The 18,940-nt window shown below is 41.9% G+C and overlaps 1 protein-coding gene across 8 annotated transcripts in view; it reads right to left on the bottom strand.

Moving 5' to 3' along the window:
- Ncapd3 (non-SMC condensin II complex, subunit D3) overlaps window positions 1-18,940 on the bottom strand; it is a 66,358-nt gene that overhangs the window by 17,177 nt on the left and 30,241 nt on the right. For 4 of the 8 annotated variants that reach the window (NM_178113.4, XM_006510698.4, XM_017313698.1 and 1 more), the window contains 8 exons: window positions 15,891-16,082; window positions 15,479-15,576; window positions 15,254-15,369; window positions 12,296-12,403; window positions 9,564-9,678; window positions 9,364-9,471; window positions 7,383-7,621; window positions 6,544-6,623 (listed from right to left, as the gene is read on the bottom strand). In NM_178113.4, the coding sequence (NP_835214.2) occupies window positions 6,544-6,623; window positions 7,383-7,621; window positions 9,364-9,471; window positions 9,564-9,678; window positions 12,296-12,403; window positions 15,254-15,369; window positions 15,479-15,576; window positions 15,891-16,082 (1,056 nt within the window). Of the gene's footprint in view, window positions 1-4,881; window positions 6,624-7,382; window positions 7,622-9,363; window positions 9,472-9,563; window positions 9,679-12,295; window positions 12,404-15,253; window positions 15,387-15,478; window positions 15,577-15,890; window positions 16,083-17,929; window positions 18,931-18,940 lie in introns of those variants that run through there. The other 4 variants (NM_001382847.1, XM_011242627.3, XR_001779074.2 and 1 more) reach the window with 4 other exon arrangements.

Genomic DNA, 18,940 nt, shown 5'->3' with positions numbered 1-18,940 from the left:
CCAGTTGATGGACAGCTAGGGCGTTTGCAAACTCTGGCTATTAGAACTAGGGCAGTGACGAGCATGAGTAAGATCGCTGTATCAAGACACAGAGACTCTTGGGTGTATGCCTGATGAAGGTACAGGTGAATCTTGAGGTACAATAATTATCAAGGCTGGGGCTAAGTCAGTCTGCACTGCTTTCAGCAACGAGTTTCCCCACACACAGCCTCACCAGCATGAGCTGTCATTTGTTTCAGTCTGGCCATTCTGATTGGGGTTTTAACCTGCATTTCTCCGATGGCTAAGAATCTTGAACTTTTAAGTGTTTCTCGGCCATTTGTGCTTGATCTTTAGAGAACTCTCTGATTAAGTTCTATTGCCTGTTTTAAAATTGAGATGTTTATTTTTTACTTTTTTGGTTCTTTTTATATTCTAGACACTAACACTCTATCAGATGTATGAATTGCTAAGCTGCTCCCCACCCCCGTTCTTCAGGCTATCGTTTTGCTTGAATGATGGTATCCTGTGCCATAGAGAAGCTTTTCGGCTTCACAGAGCCACACTTTCAATCTATATTATCTATGTATCCATCTATGTATATATGTATGTATATGTATATATGTATGTATGCATCTATCCATCCATCCAATGTATATGAGTGCCTTGTCTTCACATACACAGGAAGAAGGAACCAGACCCCATTACAGATGGCTATGAGCCACCATGTATGCGGGTGCTGAGAATTGTGTTGGGATTCTGGTATTTCCCTAGGGATCATGCATCTGGTTAAACTGTTTATATTGATTTAGACCACATATATATGTATGTATGTACGTATGCATGTATGTATATGTGTGTGTGTGTGTGTGTGTTTTCAAGTGTGGTGGAACAAAGATTGTCAAAATATATCCTATGATTTTATGTATTATTTCCCCTTTAATCTTTAATTTTATTAATGACTCGCTGTCTTTTCATTAATTTGGCTGTGTCCCATAGGCTTGTGTATATTGTGTTTTCATTTTCATTCAATTCTAAGAGTTTGTAAGTTCCTTCTTTATTTCTTGGTTCAGTCTTCAATTTCTTTGAGTTTGTACTATTTCTGTTGTTGATATCAAGTTTTAATTCATGGTTGTCAGATAGGATGTGGATAATTTCCTACATTTCTTGTATCTGTTAAGACTTGCTCTGGGTCCTAATATGAGGTTAACTTTGGAGAAAGTTCCATGAGGGGCTAAACAGGAAGTATATTATCTAGTGTTTCAGTGAAATGTTCTGTAAATATCTGCCAGGTCCTTTGATTTGTGATGCTATTTAACTCTAGTGCATCTCTGTTTAGTTTTTATCTGGATGGCCTATTTATTGAAGAGTGTTGGCTATTAAAGTCTCCACTATCACTGTGTTAGGGTCAATATGTGATTTTAGTTGTATACAGTGGTGTTTCTTTGATGAATTGGTGTGTAAATGTTTAGAATTGCAGTGTCCTCTTGGTGGATTTTTCCTTTAATGAGTATGTAGTGTCCTTCCTTATCTCTCCTGATTAGTTTTGGTTTGAAGTCTATTTTGTCAGATATTAAAATAGCTATGTTTGTTTGCTTCTTGGGTCCATTTACTTGAAATACCCTTTTCCACTATTTCAGTCTGAGATGTCTGTCCATGATGGTGAGCTATGTTTCTTGGATGCAGCAGAAAGATGGGTCCTGTCTTCTAATTCAATCTGTTAAGTCTGTGTCTTTTTATTCGGGAAACTAAGACCATCAACGGAGTTGCTTATGAACAATGTTTCTGACCGCTATGTTGTTGTGGTAAGTCTCCCCACCCGACTCCTTTGATTTACTGTTTTGGGATTATTTATTTATTGTGTCCTCTTGTACCTAACTGCTCTTCAGACTGAAGTTTTTCTTTTTGTGTCTTCTATATAATGGACTGGTTGACTGAAATTGCTTAAATTTGTTTTCATTGTGGAGTGTTTTTTCTTCTCCTGTTGACTGTGATTAATAATTTTGCTGGGTTTGGTAGTCTGAGCTGGCATCTGTGATTTCTCAGTTTGTTGAATATAGACCTAGGCCCTTCTGGCTTTCAGTTTCCACTGAAAAGTCAGGTGTTATTCTAATAGGCCTGTTTTATATACAACTTGGCCTTTTCCCTTGAACTTGAAGTGTTTAATGTCATTTCTCTGTTCTATATATCTAGCCTTTTATTATGTGTTGTGGAGAGTTTCTTTTCTGGTCCAGTCTACTTGGTATTCTGTATGCTTCTTGTACCCTGATAGGCACTTCCTTCTTTAGGTTGGAGAAATTTTCTTCTCTAATTTTGTTGAAAATACTCTGTACCTTTGACCTGGGTTTTTGTTTTCCTCTAGTATTCATAGATTTGGTCTTTTTATAATGTTCTAGACCTGGATGTTTTGCGCCTGGATTTCTCCCCTGCCTCCCAGATACATTTTCTTTGACTAAGCTATCCATGTCTTCATCTTGTCATCAAGACCTGACATTCTTTCTTCCAAGACGGTGGTGAGGCTCACCTCTTAGGGTTTTGCTTGACATTCCATTTCCACTTTTATTTCACTTTGGGTTTTCTTTAGTGACTTTATTTCTTTGTTAAATTCTATTTTCAGGTCTTGAATTGTTTTCACTACTTCATTAACTGTGTATGTTTTCATGGTCTTCATTAAGGCATTTATTTGCATCCTCTTTAAGGTGTTCTAACACATGCATAATTACTATTTTGAAGTACTTGTCATGTGTTTTAGTTAAATTGCTTTTCTCAGGGCTTATTGCAAACAGGGTTGCTGGCTTCTGGAAGAGGCAAACTGTGCTGGCTGCTCAGGCTTGTGATTTTGCCCTGGGATCTAGGCATCTAGATTAAGAATGACCGAACTATTTGTTGCATAGCTATCTGGCTTTGTCTCTGTTGGGTGGATGCTCTGTTCTTTTGATGTTGGTACCCTCTTCATGTCCTATGTAAGTATGATGGCTATCAGGTCCCTGGTAGAGTGTTTCTGCAGGTTGGCAGGTGTCATGAAAGAATGGAAACCGGCCAGAAGGGAAGGCTAAAAGGAGCTGTGGGAAAGAATGAGAGGGACCCTGGTTCTGTCTAGGATAACTTTCACATATGGAATTAAACACAGCTTTGTATAACAAAACAAAGTTCCTGAGAGAATTTCACTTAAGGTCTGCTTTAAAAGCCTGTCCTCTATGAGTTCCCAATGCATTCTCCTTTTGTTGAGATAGGGTCTCAAGTAGTCCATGTTTACTTGACCTTGAACTTCTGATCCTTTTTCTACTTCCTGAGTGCTGGGATTATAAGCAAGGGCCACCATGCCTGGTTCCATGTATTCTTTACAGACTGTTTTTTCCTAGAAATCTGCATTTGAAAGGCAGAGGTCACAACATCAGAAGGAGTTCTTTCTGAACTAACTTACTTGGGTAAACCATCTGTGACCAGAATAGGGAAAACCCTTAAAAGGAGAACAAATCTCCCAAGGAAATGAAGGGTAAGAATTTACCCCCTGTGGTCTTTTTATGGTCAACCTACTAGAGCAGTGTTCTCATGTCTACCTGAACTTTCCCCTCAGATCTGAACTTGAATTATAAATCTGTTAATTCATCAGTAAGAAGAAAGGTTGCTTTAATCCGATCTCAGGACAAATGATGGTCTTCTTGGGGTTTAGGGTTGGAATGCACATCGGCAGAGGTAACTGAGGGTGAGTTACTACTAAGCACATATATTTAACTGTCATATACAGTCTGCATATTCACATATAGCCTGCACATGAACAATGCATGCTCAGGGATGGAAGCTGCCACAAAGCCTTCCTTCCATTCGGAGAAGCTGCAATCAGTCAGTGCAGTGTTTACTAAAACACTGACAATGTCTTCTTGACACTCTGGGGAGAAAAGGATCTAATTTTTTTGTTTGCTGAAGTTAAAAGAAACTTAAATTTAGACTCAAGGAAGGTGAAGGCAAGGCATGGGGAGGTGGCAACTGGGTACAGCAACGGACCTGCAGCTGGTCAGCACCACAGCCTCTGCTGTTTGCCTGTATTCTGTTAATTTGATATTTTTCTCTCAATCCCATATCACGACTCAGGATCTTCAATGCTCATAGATAGGCACCCAATTGCCACTCACACCTGTCATTTTCCCGACTTCTTTACCCACAGTGCCCTGTGTTTGTATTTCATGGCACCTTTCTGTGAATGTGCCATGCACTGTGTCACTGCAGTGAATCTAAGCGCTTCCCTGGACACACTGTCCTTACCCTACCTTCCAGCTGTCCGGACACCCCCATCCCATCCCATTGGTTCTGCAGTTTCACTGAGCTCTCTACAGAATGGAGTTTCCTTGTCTCCCAAGCCAAGACACCTTTGGTTTTCCTTCCTTTTCTTTCTCAGCTATATTTTGTTTGAACTTAACTTTTGCAGCAACTGCCTATTAAACAGTCTGCTTATTTGTTGGCTATCATTCTGTGACTACCAGTCTACAAGGCCACCACCTAGTGGACAGAAAAGAAAATACTATACAATTTTTTAGCTTAAAAACTTGGTTTTATATAGGCCTGTTAAAGATGTGCTGGGATGTAGGCCAGGGGTAGAATACATACAGAACATGTATGAAGTCTTGGGCTTCAGAGTCCATTCCTCATTTTCCTTCCTCAATTTCGTCATGCTAGAATCTTTAGGAAATCCAACTTGACCAGAGAAGATATTCAATAGACTACTCTTGCTAAGTTCTTACTTGGGAGAAACACATGGAGAAACTAATCATAATATAAGCAAACAGACCTGACCACTGGCCTAGCATATATAGACGTTAGCTTTTCTGAGAGAAGAAACTCCTGTCCACTGAAAACTGAAAGATCTCGGGACTGGTGAGATGGCTAAAGGGTCTGCCAGCAAACCTGATGGTCCGAGGTTAACACTGGAACCCACATGGTGAAAGGAGACAAGTAACTTCTGAAAGTCGTTTTCCACCTTCCACATGCGTGCCGTGGCAGTATGCTCAACACAGATACATATAAGAAGGAAATAAGATATAATGAAAACCTTTAGTGAGAATATCAAGGTCCTAAAAATGTTAATTATTTCACCAGGTCTTTTTATGTGAGGGAATTTCCTTCTGACCTATATGCCCTGAGAATCTGGACTCACACCTTCTATGTAAACACTATGCACACTGATTAATGCTCTTCTTTAAACATATTCTTTTATATTCTGACTTAGCAGAAACACACAGAAACTAATCTATATAAGATATAACTAAACTAATATATATCAAGATTTATATTCTTATATATTCTTGTCAACTTTTAAAAATGTATTATTTTCAGTCAATACATATACATTGTACATATTTATGGGGTACCATGTGATATTTCAACATGTGTGTAGACTGTGAAATGTTTAAGTTGGGTTAAACTTATCTATTGCCTTTTAAACGAGCTTGTATGGGAGCTGATAAAAATAAGAGAAAAGACAGAAATACAGGTTAGACAGACAATGCTGCATCCTAGGTGCATCACCTGAAAGCATTCTGAGCACTTGTGCCAGGTCTGGACTGCAGACCATGGAGACTGCTGGCCACGAGGGGCCTATGGAAGAACATTAAAGTTACACAGTACTGGTAGATCTCATCCTTTCCCTGACTACACAAAAAAGAAGCTGGTGGCCCCAGCTTTTTTGCTTCTGGGCCTAGACAGTATTAATTAGAAGGTTAATTCTCTGCTACTCTGTTATGTGAAATGCTCCTCCTTTCAAAATTACACCAAAAGAACTTAACAGAAATTCTTCTACAGAAAGCAGACTAAATTATCGGTGACCAAATTTAGAACCAGAGGGAGCCATTACCATGAGCTATTTATAACTAATGAACTCTGTGAAGACCTTTCGCCTGCTGTGGAGGCTTCTGTTGTGGCATTGAGCATCCTGTCTTCCAAATGAAGATTTGCTTTAAAAATAATTATTCATACAGTATAATCTGGAATATCAGAGCATTTTCAAACCCCTTGAAAATAAGTCTTTAAGAGGAAAATAAAAGGATAAGAATTACAAAATGGCAAAGTAACCCTTCTCCCTTCCAATTCTCAAGAAACACCCCTTCCATGCAGCCTCTGCAATGTGGGCGCTGCATTTTTCACTGTGCATCCATTCTTGGTTCCTAGACTCTCTTCCTTACCATTTCTGAACTGAAAAGAAAGCTGAATCTCTTTGTCAAAATTAACCATTTTTTGATTTAGCAGTCACTAGGAGAGTCACTACTTAATGCCTTCCACAGTGCACAGAGCATAGAGCGCTTGTTACTGCTTCTTGGTGAGGGCACATTGGTAGTGCACGGTGTAGTTAATGCCGAGTGTACTTACTGAGCAGCCTGCTTGGTTTTGGTTTGCTTTTCTTCTGAAACACGCATATATAAGATCTGTTCTACCATTTAGTATTTTAAGATTTTCTGGCAATTATTAGAAGCATACCAAATCCCAAGCAACTGTAGACTACTCTGAAAGGAAAGACAGTGCACACCAGAGATTAGGTAAGCTGCGCTGTCTGAAAGACGAAGGCAAGATTACCTGGCAATGTCTGGGTGTGAGTCCACCAAAGTGCTGACAAATCGGAAGAACAGAGAGCCCTTCCACTTCACATATTCCTCCTGTACAAGGAGAAAAAGAGCACACTATGTAAACACTAGACACACCAAGATGCACAGACATTTGTTGGCTTTCCTTTAAGTAACATCCCACCTGCTGGCTACTGGTCCATCTGGGGCTGGAGTGTGGCTAGATAATATCTACTTCCTAACAGCCCTGAAAGCACATAGAGGAATATTTGGGCAACAACTTATCAAATCTACATTATAAGGAAAATTACACAAAGAACATGGCTTTAATCCACTGGCGCCTTTGTAAGGTCTGTAATGTATGATGAGATGCTCTTATGAATCTGTAGGATGGATATATAAGTTAGTGAATGCCTTCCTTTTAACTAATCAAATCCGTTTTTCTCATTATAGCTATCCCCAAGCTCTGAATGTACACAGATACCAAATGCTCTGTATAGCTCTGCAGGTCAAGATGTTTTACAGACTGAAAGCTCACTGGACTCTTGTAGCAATGCTGGAAGACAGTGCATTCCAAATATGATCTACACTGTAAAAAGGCATTAGAACTGAAGCACACGGGTGCGGTCAAGGGCAGTGGGGCCTGGACTGCAGTGATCCCTCTGCAGATCTGTTGACACAGAACTGCACTACTTCACAAGACTGCTGTGCACATATGCCAGTGAGCACTGAATGCTAAACCAGAAATGAGAATTCTACAGAAAAGCAAACCCAGTTCCCATTGTTAACTAAAGAGTTCCTTAAGCCAGCAATGGTGGAGCAGAACAGGGGAGCCCTGACTCCCACACACACCTGTAAGAGGTTGGTAAGCAAGACCAGTGTCTGCTTTCGGATGAACGGGTCTGAATCCTTCAGGCAGACAGAAATGTTGGGAATATAATTGTCCACCATGACAGTGTACCGGATACAAAGATCACATATCACAATGATGACATTGTTGCGGACAGCCACATCCTCACTCACTTCAAGTTCTCGCACAAGGGCTGGGATGCTTTTCTTTGCAAGGTCTTCATGCTGTAAACAGAGTTTACCTATCACAGAAGAGAGCAAGATGTTTAGATTACACCCTTTTGAGTTTTACATAAAGTAAAATTATGCCCCAAATCACAAACAACAACAAATGACAAAATTAGGAAGCTCAAAATAGCATTAGAATAAACTCTATCACATACCTTTGCAACAATAAAATCATCTTCCACTTAAAGTCACTCTTTTCATAGTTACCTACTTACCCACAAAATGGTCAGTAAAACCTAACACATTTTACTTTTGATTAAACACATTTTACTTTTGATTATATACATGCTCTAAATACCCTTACTGCATTAGAAATGCAAGCTAGATATGCAGGAGTGAATGCTATCTCACTTGTTCCTTATTCAGCTAGAAGAAGGCTGAATTATAGTCACCATTGTGTTTGCTTTGTGGCTTGGGGAAGGCTTCACTTTTACTTGGAATATTTTGTATTAAACTAAACCACAGCAACAATAAAGGCCACCATTCAAAACTACACCTATTATCAAATATACAATCACTTTAAAGATGGAATATTCAAATTACAGCCAGAGGTTAGTGTTTTCATGATGAACTACTCAAGCTGGTAAAGAAATGTGCTCACAGCAAATCTTTCGGTTCTGGAAAATATGACATAAGCATTCCTCTTCTGTAAACTGAGCTTCAAAGTTTCCATTCCTAAACCTCCGTGTACGTCCAGGTTACAGTTCTTTGTTGTGTGTGTGCAGACTCATGTGTATACACAAGCATCAGTGGAGCCAGAAGGCAACCCCGATGCTCCTAAGCACCCTTCACCTATCCTTTGAGACAGGGCTTCTCACTGGCCTGAAGTTCACCAAGTAGGCTAGGCCAGTGCCTCAGAGATTGTGTGTATCCTATCTCAGCCTGGCTCATTTCCTGTCTACTGCTACCACGCTTTCGCTCTGTTCATCTGCATCTTTAGCACTGGGATTGTAGGCATGTACCAGTGCCCCTGGCTTTCTTAATTATTTTTTATTTTATGTGCATGGGCATTTTGCCTGCTTTTGTCACTTATGTGGCTGGTACCTGCAGACACCAGAAGAGGGCATCGGATCTAGAAATGGAGTTACTAACAGTTGTGACATGCCATGTGGGTGCTGGGAATTGGACCTGGGTCCTCTGGAAAAGTAGCTAGTGCTCTTAACTACTAAGCCATCTCTCCAACCTCTGAAATACACTTCTTGATAGACTTATTGAGCTATGCTGTGAATATTTAAAAAAATGCAGAAACAGCTACAAAAAAAAAAATCTCCCAGTATATTATAATGGTTCATATGTACAGAATGCCCACTTAGGCTTATGTGAGTGGATGCTTAGTTCCTAGCTGATGATTGTTTTGTGAGGTTAGGTTAGAGGCAGGAGACATGGGTCACTGGTGGAGGGATTTTTGAGGATCCTGTCTCAGCCTGGCTCACTTCCTGCCTACTGCTACCATACTTTTGCTCTGTAATGGATAGGAGCACCCTCTGAAGCGTGCACTAAAATGAACCCTTCTTCCTTAAAGTTGCCTCTCAGGTATTTAGTCACAGCAACAAGAGAAGTAATCACATGAGTGACAGGCTCAATGGCTCTCACTGTGAGCAGGCAGTTAGATCCGCAGAGGTGGGCCCTCTCACCAGAGTTAACTGTTAAAATCATAAAAGCCAGAGCAGGCTTAACCTCTGTAGCACATAGCATTGTACTCAGAACACACATAAGCTACAGACTACAGCTACATTTCGCCACGTGACACCCTTACCTAAAGTGATGATGGCATGTGCTCTAATCACAGAAGGCATGGCGGAGCTTCTGGGCTGGAAAGGAGGCTGACTGTCGAGGGCGTCTGTGGTCCCTTGAGATGATGGTACTGCAGGGGAGGAAGAGGACAGGACTTATTACTGAGACAGGTAACTGAGCCTTAGGACAGAATGGTGCAATGTATGACTTCAAGGGCCTTACAGTGATCCGAATGAGCAGAAGAGGCCAGAATCGACTGGATTAGAAGGAAGACTCGCTTCTCTACTATGGCTGGACATAACTGGGCTATGTCTCCTAGGGTAAAGATACATTTCACCTGCAACGAGAACGGATTCTGCAATTAACACAAGGCAAAAAGAAAATAACCACTAGCTAGAGTAACATGTCAAAAAGAACAGTATTTTGTTTCACAAATTACAAAAAGAATATTACTTTTGGTAGTAATAAAAATTTGCTGCTTAATAAAGTCATTCCAAACTAGGATGACAAATATCAGTTTGTCATCTAAATCCAGAAAATTCTGTGAATAACTGGGGCTTCTACTGATAATCAGTTTTATGATGGAAGGTACCTTCTCTTCACATTAATGTACACAATAAATGTTTAACAACTATACGGGCACCATGTGAAAGCTATGGGCTTCATGCTAATTGTGCTGAGTGTTGTACCCTTAGTGGTTATTTATTTCTAGAGCAGCCATGGTGAATACCTGTGAAACCTACCGTTTGATTCTCCTAGTGGTGAAATCCACATCGAAAGAGCACATAGGGCCCAGGAGTCTAGCTCATGGCAGAAATCACTGGCCTAGCCTGCTCAGGGCAGGCCCTGTGCTTGTTTGATGCCTAGCACTTCTAACTAAGTTTGTTATTAGAAGCAAGTAAACCCATCTACACTTGTAAAACATGATTCCCAATTGTCCTCCACACTAGTTTGCTCTTTAAACTCCTACTTGGAACACATGGAAGTCCTTCTTCCACACAGCCAGTCCCCGCTCTTTGTGGTTTCTAATGACATCAGTTTAATAGATAATACTGTTTTTCTTTACCCTGAAGATGGATGAGTGTTATTAAAAAGTCAAATGTCAGGCAAAGGTGTATTTTAGAGCCTGGGGCAGGTGCACATGCATGCCAACAATCTTATCTACCAGGGAGGGGGTACAGGGAGCCCAAGTAACACAGTAAGATCTTAACTCAAATAAACAAAACAAAATAACGTCTAACTTTGCAGTAAGAAAGCCAGCAGCACATGGCTTGATCATAAAGTATAGTATTTTCTCTAGTTGCCGTGGTTCTGCTCTGTTTTAAAAATACTGGTGGTGACTGATACTTGAAAAGCTGAGCCCTCTGCTGTCTATTGCACAGAGTGGCCTTGCATTACAACTCTAAACCCGGTCTACAACCACTGACAACTACAAGAGCTGCGCTGGCAGAGCAGGAGCTAAACACGGAGAGGAGCAGCTCTATACATTTAAATAGAAGAGAAAACCAGCCAGGTTAGGTTAAATGGTGATTCATATTGAAGGGCATCAAAAACATGTCTTACTTCCTCTACTGGACAACGTCTGATGCCAGAGGCACTCCTATGTTCAAAGGGGTCTCTTACTGGATGGGTGTCCATTAAGTAACTAGCTTAGCCAAGGTCCTCACTGGTCAAATCTCCCCTTTTATTTATTTATTTTTAATTTAATTTTATTTTTTCGAGACAGGGTTTCTCTGTATAACCCTGGCTGTCCTGGAACTCACTTTGTAGACCAGGCTGGCCTCAAACTCAGAAATCCGCCTGCCTCTGCCTCCCGAGTGCTGGGATTAAAGGCGTGCATCACCATCCCCTTTTATTTTGCACAATACAAAAGCTCAGCTCTATTTCCCAGTGTAAGACATGTTATAACTATTTTAAAAGTCAAAAAGACAAACAGGAGCTGGAGCGAGGGCTCAATGATGAAAAGCACTTGCTGCTCTCGCACGGGACTGTTGCAGAATATTTGATCAAACTGTGAACCCCGGATTGTGTTGTTTACTGGAAAAACCTGTTTCTAGTTGTGCTGTGGCTGAGCCTTAGCACACACCTTTAATCCCTCTGGCTGGAATACAGACATGTCCTTTGTACACATCTTTAATCCTAAACACTGAAGGAAACATTAGAGGGTAAAACTGTAGAAGCAAGCACCTATGTTTGAAAGTGATGTCTACTGAGTGACAAATGAATCAGAGAAAGATCTGATAGACTAGGATAGAGAGGCTACTAAAGAGAGCTCAGAGAGAAAACAGGAGAGGGGATAATTTTACCAGGACAGTTGTACAGAGGCAAGTTTCAGAGAAAGAACAAGCTAAAAACAGGTGAAGACAGAATGAGTCAGAGGAGCTAGGAGATTAGAACACATTGCCAAAGTTAGTATGAGGCCAAGAAAAGCAAAAAAGTGAAAGGCTGAGAAAGAAGCCATATTGAATCAGTCAGCTTGGAGAAGACATTTGAGCCAGAGCAGCTGAGTTGAACCAGTTAGCTAGAGTTCAAAATGAACAAGAAAGGGTTAGCATTTTTGGCAGCAAGTCTCAGAGGCTGAAAACATTCTAGATCAGATTGTACAAAGACTAGAAGCTTCCAGGACTAGGCCTAGGTTAGCAGACAAAGGCAGTAAGCCTTGGAGATGACAATTACTCCAAGAGAATAAAAGGTACTTTTACAGGGGACCAGAATCCACATCACAGTTTACAAATACCTATGACTCCAGAGCATTTAATGTCCTCTTTTGGTTTCTACAGGTATCTGCATGTACCCTCTGTCCCAACATAAACAAACAAACACATAATAATAAAAAAAAAAAAATCAAAAAAATTTAAAAAGGTATAAAAGACCTTTTCTTGTCAACAGTATCTAAAACTTACATTACACAAACACCCCTGCTATAAAAAGATTATAAAAAAGCAGCTGCTTACCACCAGGCCTTCATCCATGTTCCCTGTCCCATCTTCCTTCAGAAGGATGTTAGAGAGGTGTTGCTCACAGGTGGCGAGCACATCCCCACACACCTGCTTCAGCAGTCCCTGCAAGTCACACATCAGCTCTGAAGGGTCTCATATGACTCCGATGACTCACCAAGTCTAGCTCTTGTAACCTCCAGGCTCTCTGAAGGCATGGAAGACCCCCCAACTGCCACACCGAGGGCTTCCATCTTTCCTAGCACTGTCCCACACCACACAGCACAGCCACACTTACAGCAACCCGGCCAAGTTGAACTAGCTAAGTCAAATGTTGAAAGAGCACTGTGCATATCAGCTTTCTTCTCGTATTTGCTCTACAAGAGCAAAGGCAGATAGGGAAATCCTGTTCTCTGGTTTGTAAATCACCCTCAACTGCAGTGCTCCTCCAACAGCAGAGGAAAAATAACAATGGTACATATACAGGTAGAGAATTAGCTTTATGACTAAGATTATAAAGAACTGATGTTGGGTTAGGTACGGCAATCCCAGCACTTAGTAGGTGGAGGTAGTTAGATTCTGAGTTCTAGGTTGATTTAGGCAAATTGGTATCTTCAGGCCAGTGTGGCTACCTAGCTAGACACTGTCTTAGCCACACATTCCCATGAACGCCTGTTCCAAATAGAGCAGAGACAAGAGGATCATTTGAGCTTGCTGGCTGGCATCCAGTCTAGCTGAGGGTAAGCCCCCAGGTTCAGGGGAGAGACCCTGCCCCAAAATGAATATGTATGTAGTGACAAAAGAAGGCATCCAACCATCCTCTCTTACCCCTGTGCAAATGCACAGATCCACACTGACCAAGACACAGACACAGACACAGACACAGACACACACACGCACACGCACACACACACACACACACACACACAGACACACACACACACACACACAGACACACACACACACACACACATGAAATCTCTATATACCAAATAAATTCAATTCTTTTATGTGAAAGCCTTCATATACATAAATTCAGATAGGCAGCCTGTCTCACATAACCTCTTCCATGCTAAACCCTCTACCAGGACCTCAGCTACATAATTTGCTTCATAATCTCCTCATCTAATTGTCTTCCACGTAAACTCCATCTGTTAACGTTTCCAAAAAGCTAGCACAGAAGATGGCACCTGAAGTTCATACAGGACAAGGAGCAGGGCCACTGTCCTTCCCACTCTAGACTAATATAGTCCAAGCTCATCAAGAGTTTAGTGACAATCAGAGAAGACCAACTCTTACCAACCTTACAGATGCCAAAAATCACCAAGGCCAAGTATATACTACTGTTGAGCAGTATGTTGGTCATCTATATTAATTCATTTTTTGTTCTTAGTAAAATATAAATTGCTTATTTACAAAGGAAAAAGAGAAGTATGTTTATATGAACTTAAGTTCCCTAGAATGCCAGAAAAATCTCCGGGCCTTATTCTACTAATGCCTAACAAGGGAGATGTTGGCAGGAAAACAAATGTGGCTGTTTTCTTACCACAATCAAGTTTTCAAAAGTTTAGGGCCTTGTTTCTAAATCTGAAGACGTTTTGGATTTCTCCCAGGCTGTAGTAACTATTTAAGCAAACAGCCTGATGACCATGGGTACTCTCGGGCAGAGAGCGCTGGTGGTAAGCATGGCAGGAAGGGAGCAGAGATCTCCCTTCTAACCCCAGCTCTGCCATCAGGAGTGTATGTGCTACTGCCCCTCACAACTGCCACCAAGCACCACTGTGCCAGCTGTACTTTTTTGTATTGTACTCCAATAAATCTAATGGTCTCCATGGCCACCATCACACACATAACATTCACTCACAAAGACACACATACAAACAAAGAAAAAAAAAAGAGTATATCTCATGATAAAAGCAGAAAGCAGAGATAAAATGATTTTTTAAAAATATGGATATGGGGGCTGGAGAGATGGCTCAGTGGTCTGGAACACTGACTACTCTTCCAGGTTCAATTCTCAAGAATCACATGGTGGCTTGTAACTCAATTGCTTCTTCTGTTCTGAGGGATCCAACATTCCCATACAGATAAGACATGTAGGCAAAACACCAACACACATAAAATAAAAATAACTTAAAAAGTTATATGGTTGTCAAAATGGCTGAAGGGACGAAGGTACCTGCTGCCTCGTCTGACAACCTAGGTTTAAGCCCTGGGACCCACCGGGCAGAAGGACAGAACTGACTCTTATCAGCCGTCCTCTGACTTTCACTGACTCCTATCGGCCACCCTCTGACTTTCACTGACTCCTATCAGCCACCCTCTGACTTTCACTGACTCCTATCGGCCGTCCTCTGACTCTCACTGACTCCTATCGGCCACCCTCTGACTTTCACTGACTCCTATCGGCCGTCCTCTGACTTTCACTGACTCCTATCGGCCGTCCTCTGACTTTCACTGACTCCTATCGGCCACCCTCTGACTTTCACTGACTCCTATCGGCCGCCCTCTGACTTTCACAGGTGCTATCTATCACAGTCGCATTAGATGCAGAAAGCTTAAAGTACTGGGAGGAGAAAGGTTCCATACGTATCAAAGTAACTGCCTCATGGAATGCATGCATTCTGACTTGTATGAAAATTACTAGAATTTTGCTCTTGGAATGCCTAGACTACCAGTTATTGAAAGCTAACCTTGTCGATTCATTACTAGAAAGATAAATTCTAATCAGGAGGCACACATTACTAAAAGACACTTGTGTGAGGATGCTATCTAAGAGATCCATGCCATCAGCAGTCAGCCCTTAGGGAATGCCAGCTGCTAGACACACAGGCATGTGTCTTACCTTTACTAAGAGCTGCCGGGCGCTACACATCCTTCCACACCCTCTACTCATAGAGAACAGTTCTCAGACGTCAAATGGGAGTAGCACGTTTGAGAAGAAGCTGGAAGCACACGAAGGGTGTGCGGCCATACCTGCTCTTCCAGCACTGTCTTGGCAGATGCCCTGCAAAGCTTTTGCAATGCGTCAACAGACGAACTGATCAGCTCTGGAGACCACTGAAATCCATTCAGCTTGGCCTTGATCACACCTAAGAAAAGTAAAAGACTTCAAATGTAACTGCTTAGAAAATCATGCACAGCTATAAAAACTGCTGCAGAAAAGGGTAAGGCCTCTTCAAGACAGTCTGTTAGACTCACCAGTTATCTTGTCCCGGGTCCCCTTGGGAAGATGCTTTGCAATATGCCCAATGACACACAGCATATAGCCTAAGGTGTTTGAGTTGGGAGACTGTTCTCTAGAGAAATGCAAGAAGAAAGTGCCATATTATCAAGCACTCTGCCAAAACAAACACACAAGCAAACAACAAAACCCCAAAACCCCAAAACTAAAACTACAACAAAACCCATTTCCTCTGGATTGTTAGTGTTAGAAGTCAGTAGTTAACATGGCTTAACTGTGAGGTCTGAGAACATTAAGATGCTTAATGAACTTTGACAAAGGTAAACTGCTTAAATGGGCCAGAATCTAAAGCGACAGCTATGAAGTAGGCCAGAGCTTTGCTTCCAGCAAACTGGTATTGGCTAGTGGCTACTTTGTAAGCGTGCAAACCTGCTGAGTCTCTCCCACGACTCTATTATTTTGGTGTAGTCCAGCTTGGGTGATGAGCAAGTGATCTTGGACAGCAGCATCCAGGCTGGTGCAGAACGTTCTGTGTCAGTGTGGGATATCACACTGTTTATAAAAGTGGATGAGAATTTATCTTTCTTGGACCAGATATGAAAAGCCTTATTTAAATAGCGTCTGGAAAAGAGAAGGGAAAGGAGAATTGTAATTAGAAATAGTCAAAAGTGTCCCAACTAACCCTCACTGAAAGGGTATCAACTTCTGCATCTTCAGGATTTCTCTGGTACATAAAACACCCATGCAGCGAGTCTGGCTCTTTGGATGTCTGATACCGAACAAGATGTCTTCTTAATTTCCCCTTCAGAATAAACTGTCTGTATTTCCTGCCCCTTCAAAAAATATTCTTTACAACAAAGAAAAATATTTCAAAACAACCCCTTTCAAAATTTCCACACATATATAGATTATAATAGGTACATCAATGTTGATAGGAACAAAATAACAGAAGATAACGAATATCTCTTATTTAATGAGAGGCCAGAGAGAAGGGGCATCATAGCATTTAAATGTGGCAAAGCAAATGAGCTGAAGTTTGGTATGCCTTAGTAACACACAAATAAAACTGAAAAGGCTTCCAATGTACAAGAATTCATGTCACTATTCCCGAGTGTCCTGTGTGCACATGCATATTCTTGAGGTTGGCGCTGTCTTCCCAACCTCTGTATTTTGTGAGCCAGGTCTCGTACAGAACCTTAACTACATAAACTGGGCAGCAGCCTGACCGTCTCAGCAGTGCTGCCCTTAGATCATACAACACGATGCTCGTACACACACGGACACAGGTCCTCGCTTGCTGGGCAAGCATACTACCCACCCATGTACTCACTACCCAGGGCCCTTCACTGCTGTTTTTAAATTATCTCTTATTTTCTTTCCGAAGTATGGAATGAGATGCTAAGACTCATGAGCTGATGCCACATCATATGCTTGCCCCAACAGCTCAGCTCTTGGGGCAAGAGAGCTGGCATGTGAAAGACCCAGGGCTCGGTCTCCAGTGAAAAAGCAGGAATGAAAGGAAAGGATGGAGGGAGAGAAGGCATATCCTCCTTTTATGCTCTTGTAATGGGCTTCCTATCAAAACTGACTTCGTTTTGTGAAATTTCCCCTAAACTAAGAGCAATCTAAATAGAGTAAGGGTCAAGTCTGACAACTTTCCCACACTTAGAGCAGGGCACTGAAAATGAGCATTTAACATGCTAACTGACCTCTTCTCCTTCCCACCCCAACACTTGTTAAGCAGCTCTGAGGCCTCCTTCCTCCTGTTCCACTGCCCCATCATATTCTGCCCCCATTACCTGTGACTTAAATCACTTCACACAGGCCTGTGCTCTCCACCTCCAGTTTGGGGGCTCTTGGTTTCCAAGCACAAATCCATTTTCTCTATTTCCTAAACTATAAATCGCAGCCTCCTCTCCCTACCTAAGTTCATCAGGCACGTCCTCCTGCTGCGCTGCTTTTCACAGAAGCTTCTTTGCAAGCAGTATTGTAACGCTGCAGTTTAACTGGTCCCAGGCTCCCTACAGTCACACCAGCCATCAGCACGCTGTCGTGCTAGTGCAGTGCACACAATCTTACACACCCAGCGCTGCCCTTTTCTCCTTATTTGCTTTCGAGAGTCAGTTGGGGAGCTGCAGAGATGGCCCAGTGGTGGAGAGTCTTTTGGGCTGCCACTTAGCAGGAGTCTGACAATAGGCCACGACAAAGAAGTCCAGGCAGGAGTCTGACATTAGGGCATGACAAAGAAGTAAGTTCTGGTAGGGACCTGACATTGGCCAAGGACAAGGAAGTAAGAATCTGATTTTAGGGTACAACAAAGAAGTAGGCTCAGATATCTCGATCATTCTTAGAAACAGTGATCATGGGACTTTGTGTTTATTGTCTTGCTTGATTCCTCATTGTACTACTCGCCCTTAATACTTGCACGTAATTAAAATGGTATAAAAAGTAGATTGGGAAAAACTAACCCTGCCTTCAGGCTTGGTCAATACAGCACATGGCTTTTGCAGAGGATCAGTTTGGATCCTGGCACCCAGGCTGACTGGCTCACAGCTAACTGCTTCTTCAGCTTGAGGAGATCTGAGGTCTTCTGGCCTCGACAGGCACCTTCACTTAAGTGCATGTACCCTCAGAAGATATGCAGATACATACACAATTTAAAAAAACCTTATATACAAAGTCATTTTAAAGGTCAGCTACCCTTTAACACACTTGCTCTGTTGATGAATAATCTTAACATAAATCATGCATATCACTGTTTATAGGTTCTTTAGGCCATGAACACTACTGTTCTTAATCGTGCTTGGGGGGGGGGGGTATGTATGTATGCAGGCCGTGGTGGCACAGACTCTACTCTCACATTCTAGCAAACTGAAACCTATTTTATTTCTAACTCCTTTGACTGTTAGAGAAGTTTAATGTCAGATTAATTATGTTTCTTGCTCATCTCCGCTTTGACTTGTGACCTGCTCGAGTCGCCTGCTGTCTATGAGGCGTGCTCTACAGAGTGAGAAGCATTAGAGAAGAAGGCAGGCGGTCATCCTTTGTTGTGGGCTCCAGTTCTCCAGCCTGTCCTTCCTGTGGTTGTAGTGTCATCTTCATCTGGCTTCTGAGTTGCTCCTATACATCTGGGTATGTGTAGTTGATAAAGAACAGAATCTACTATTCACAACTCTAAAAGCCGGGAAAACTAAGGTTAAGGTCCAGGCTTTGTGTCTGCTGAGGCCATTCTCTGCTCCAATGCAGTACCTCGCATGCTGCATCCTCTGGAGGAAGCAAGGAGAGGAGCTCATGGCACGAACTCAGAAATGGAACAAAATAGCCCACTCCTGGAAGCTTTCCCTCTCTGCAAACACTAAATAACTCAGGGGAATGCAGCCTTGTGATATTCTTGTATTTGCCAGTTTATACAAAAGGGCTTTATAAGGGAAACGTGCAGCCATAGCAGCAGCTGCTGATTATTCTAGCGCATATTCACC

Source organism: Mus musculus, chromosome 9 (assembly GCF_000001635.26).
Source record: "Mus musculus strain C57BL/6J chromosome 9, GRCm38.p6 C57BL/6J".
In the NCBI taxonomy this organism is placed as follows: domain Eukaryota; kingdom Metazoa; phylum Chordata; class Mammalia; order Rodentia; family Muridae; genus Mus; species Mus musculus.
The sequence above is the reverse complement of the archived record's forward strand: the minus strand, read 5'-3'. Positions and strand labels throughout refer to the sequence as shown.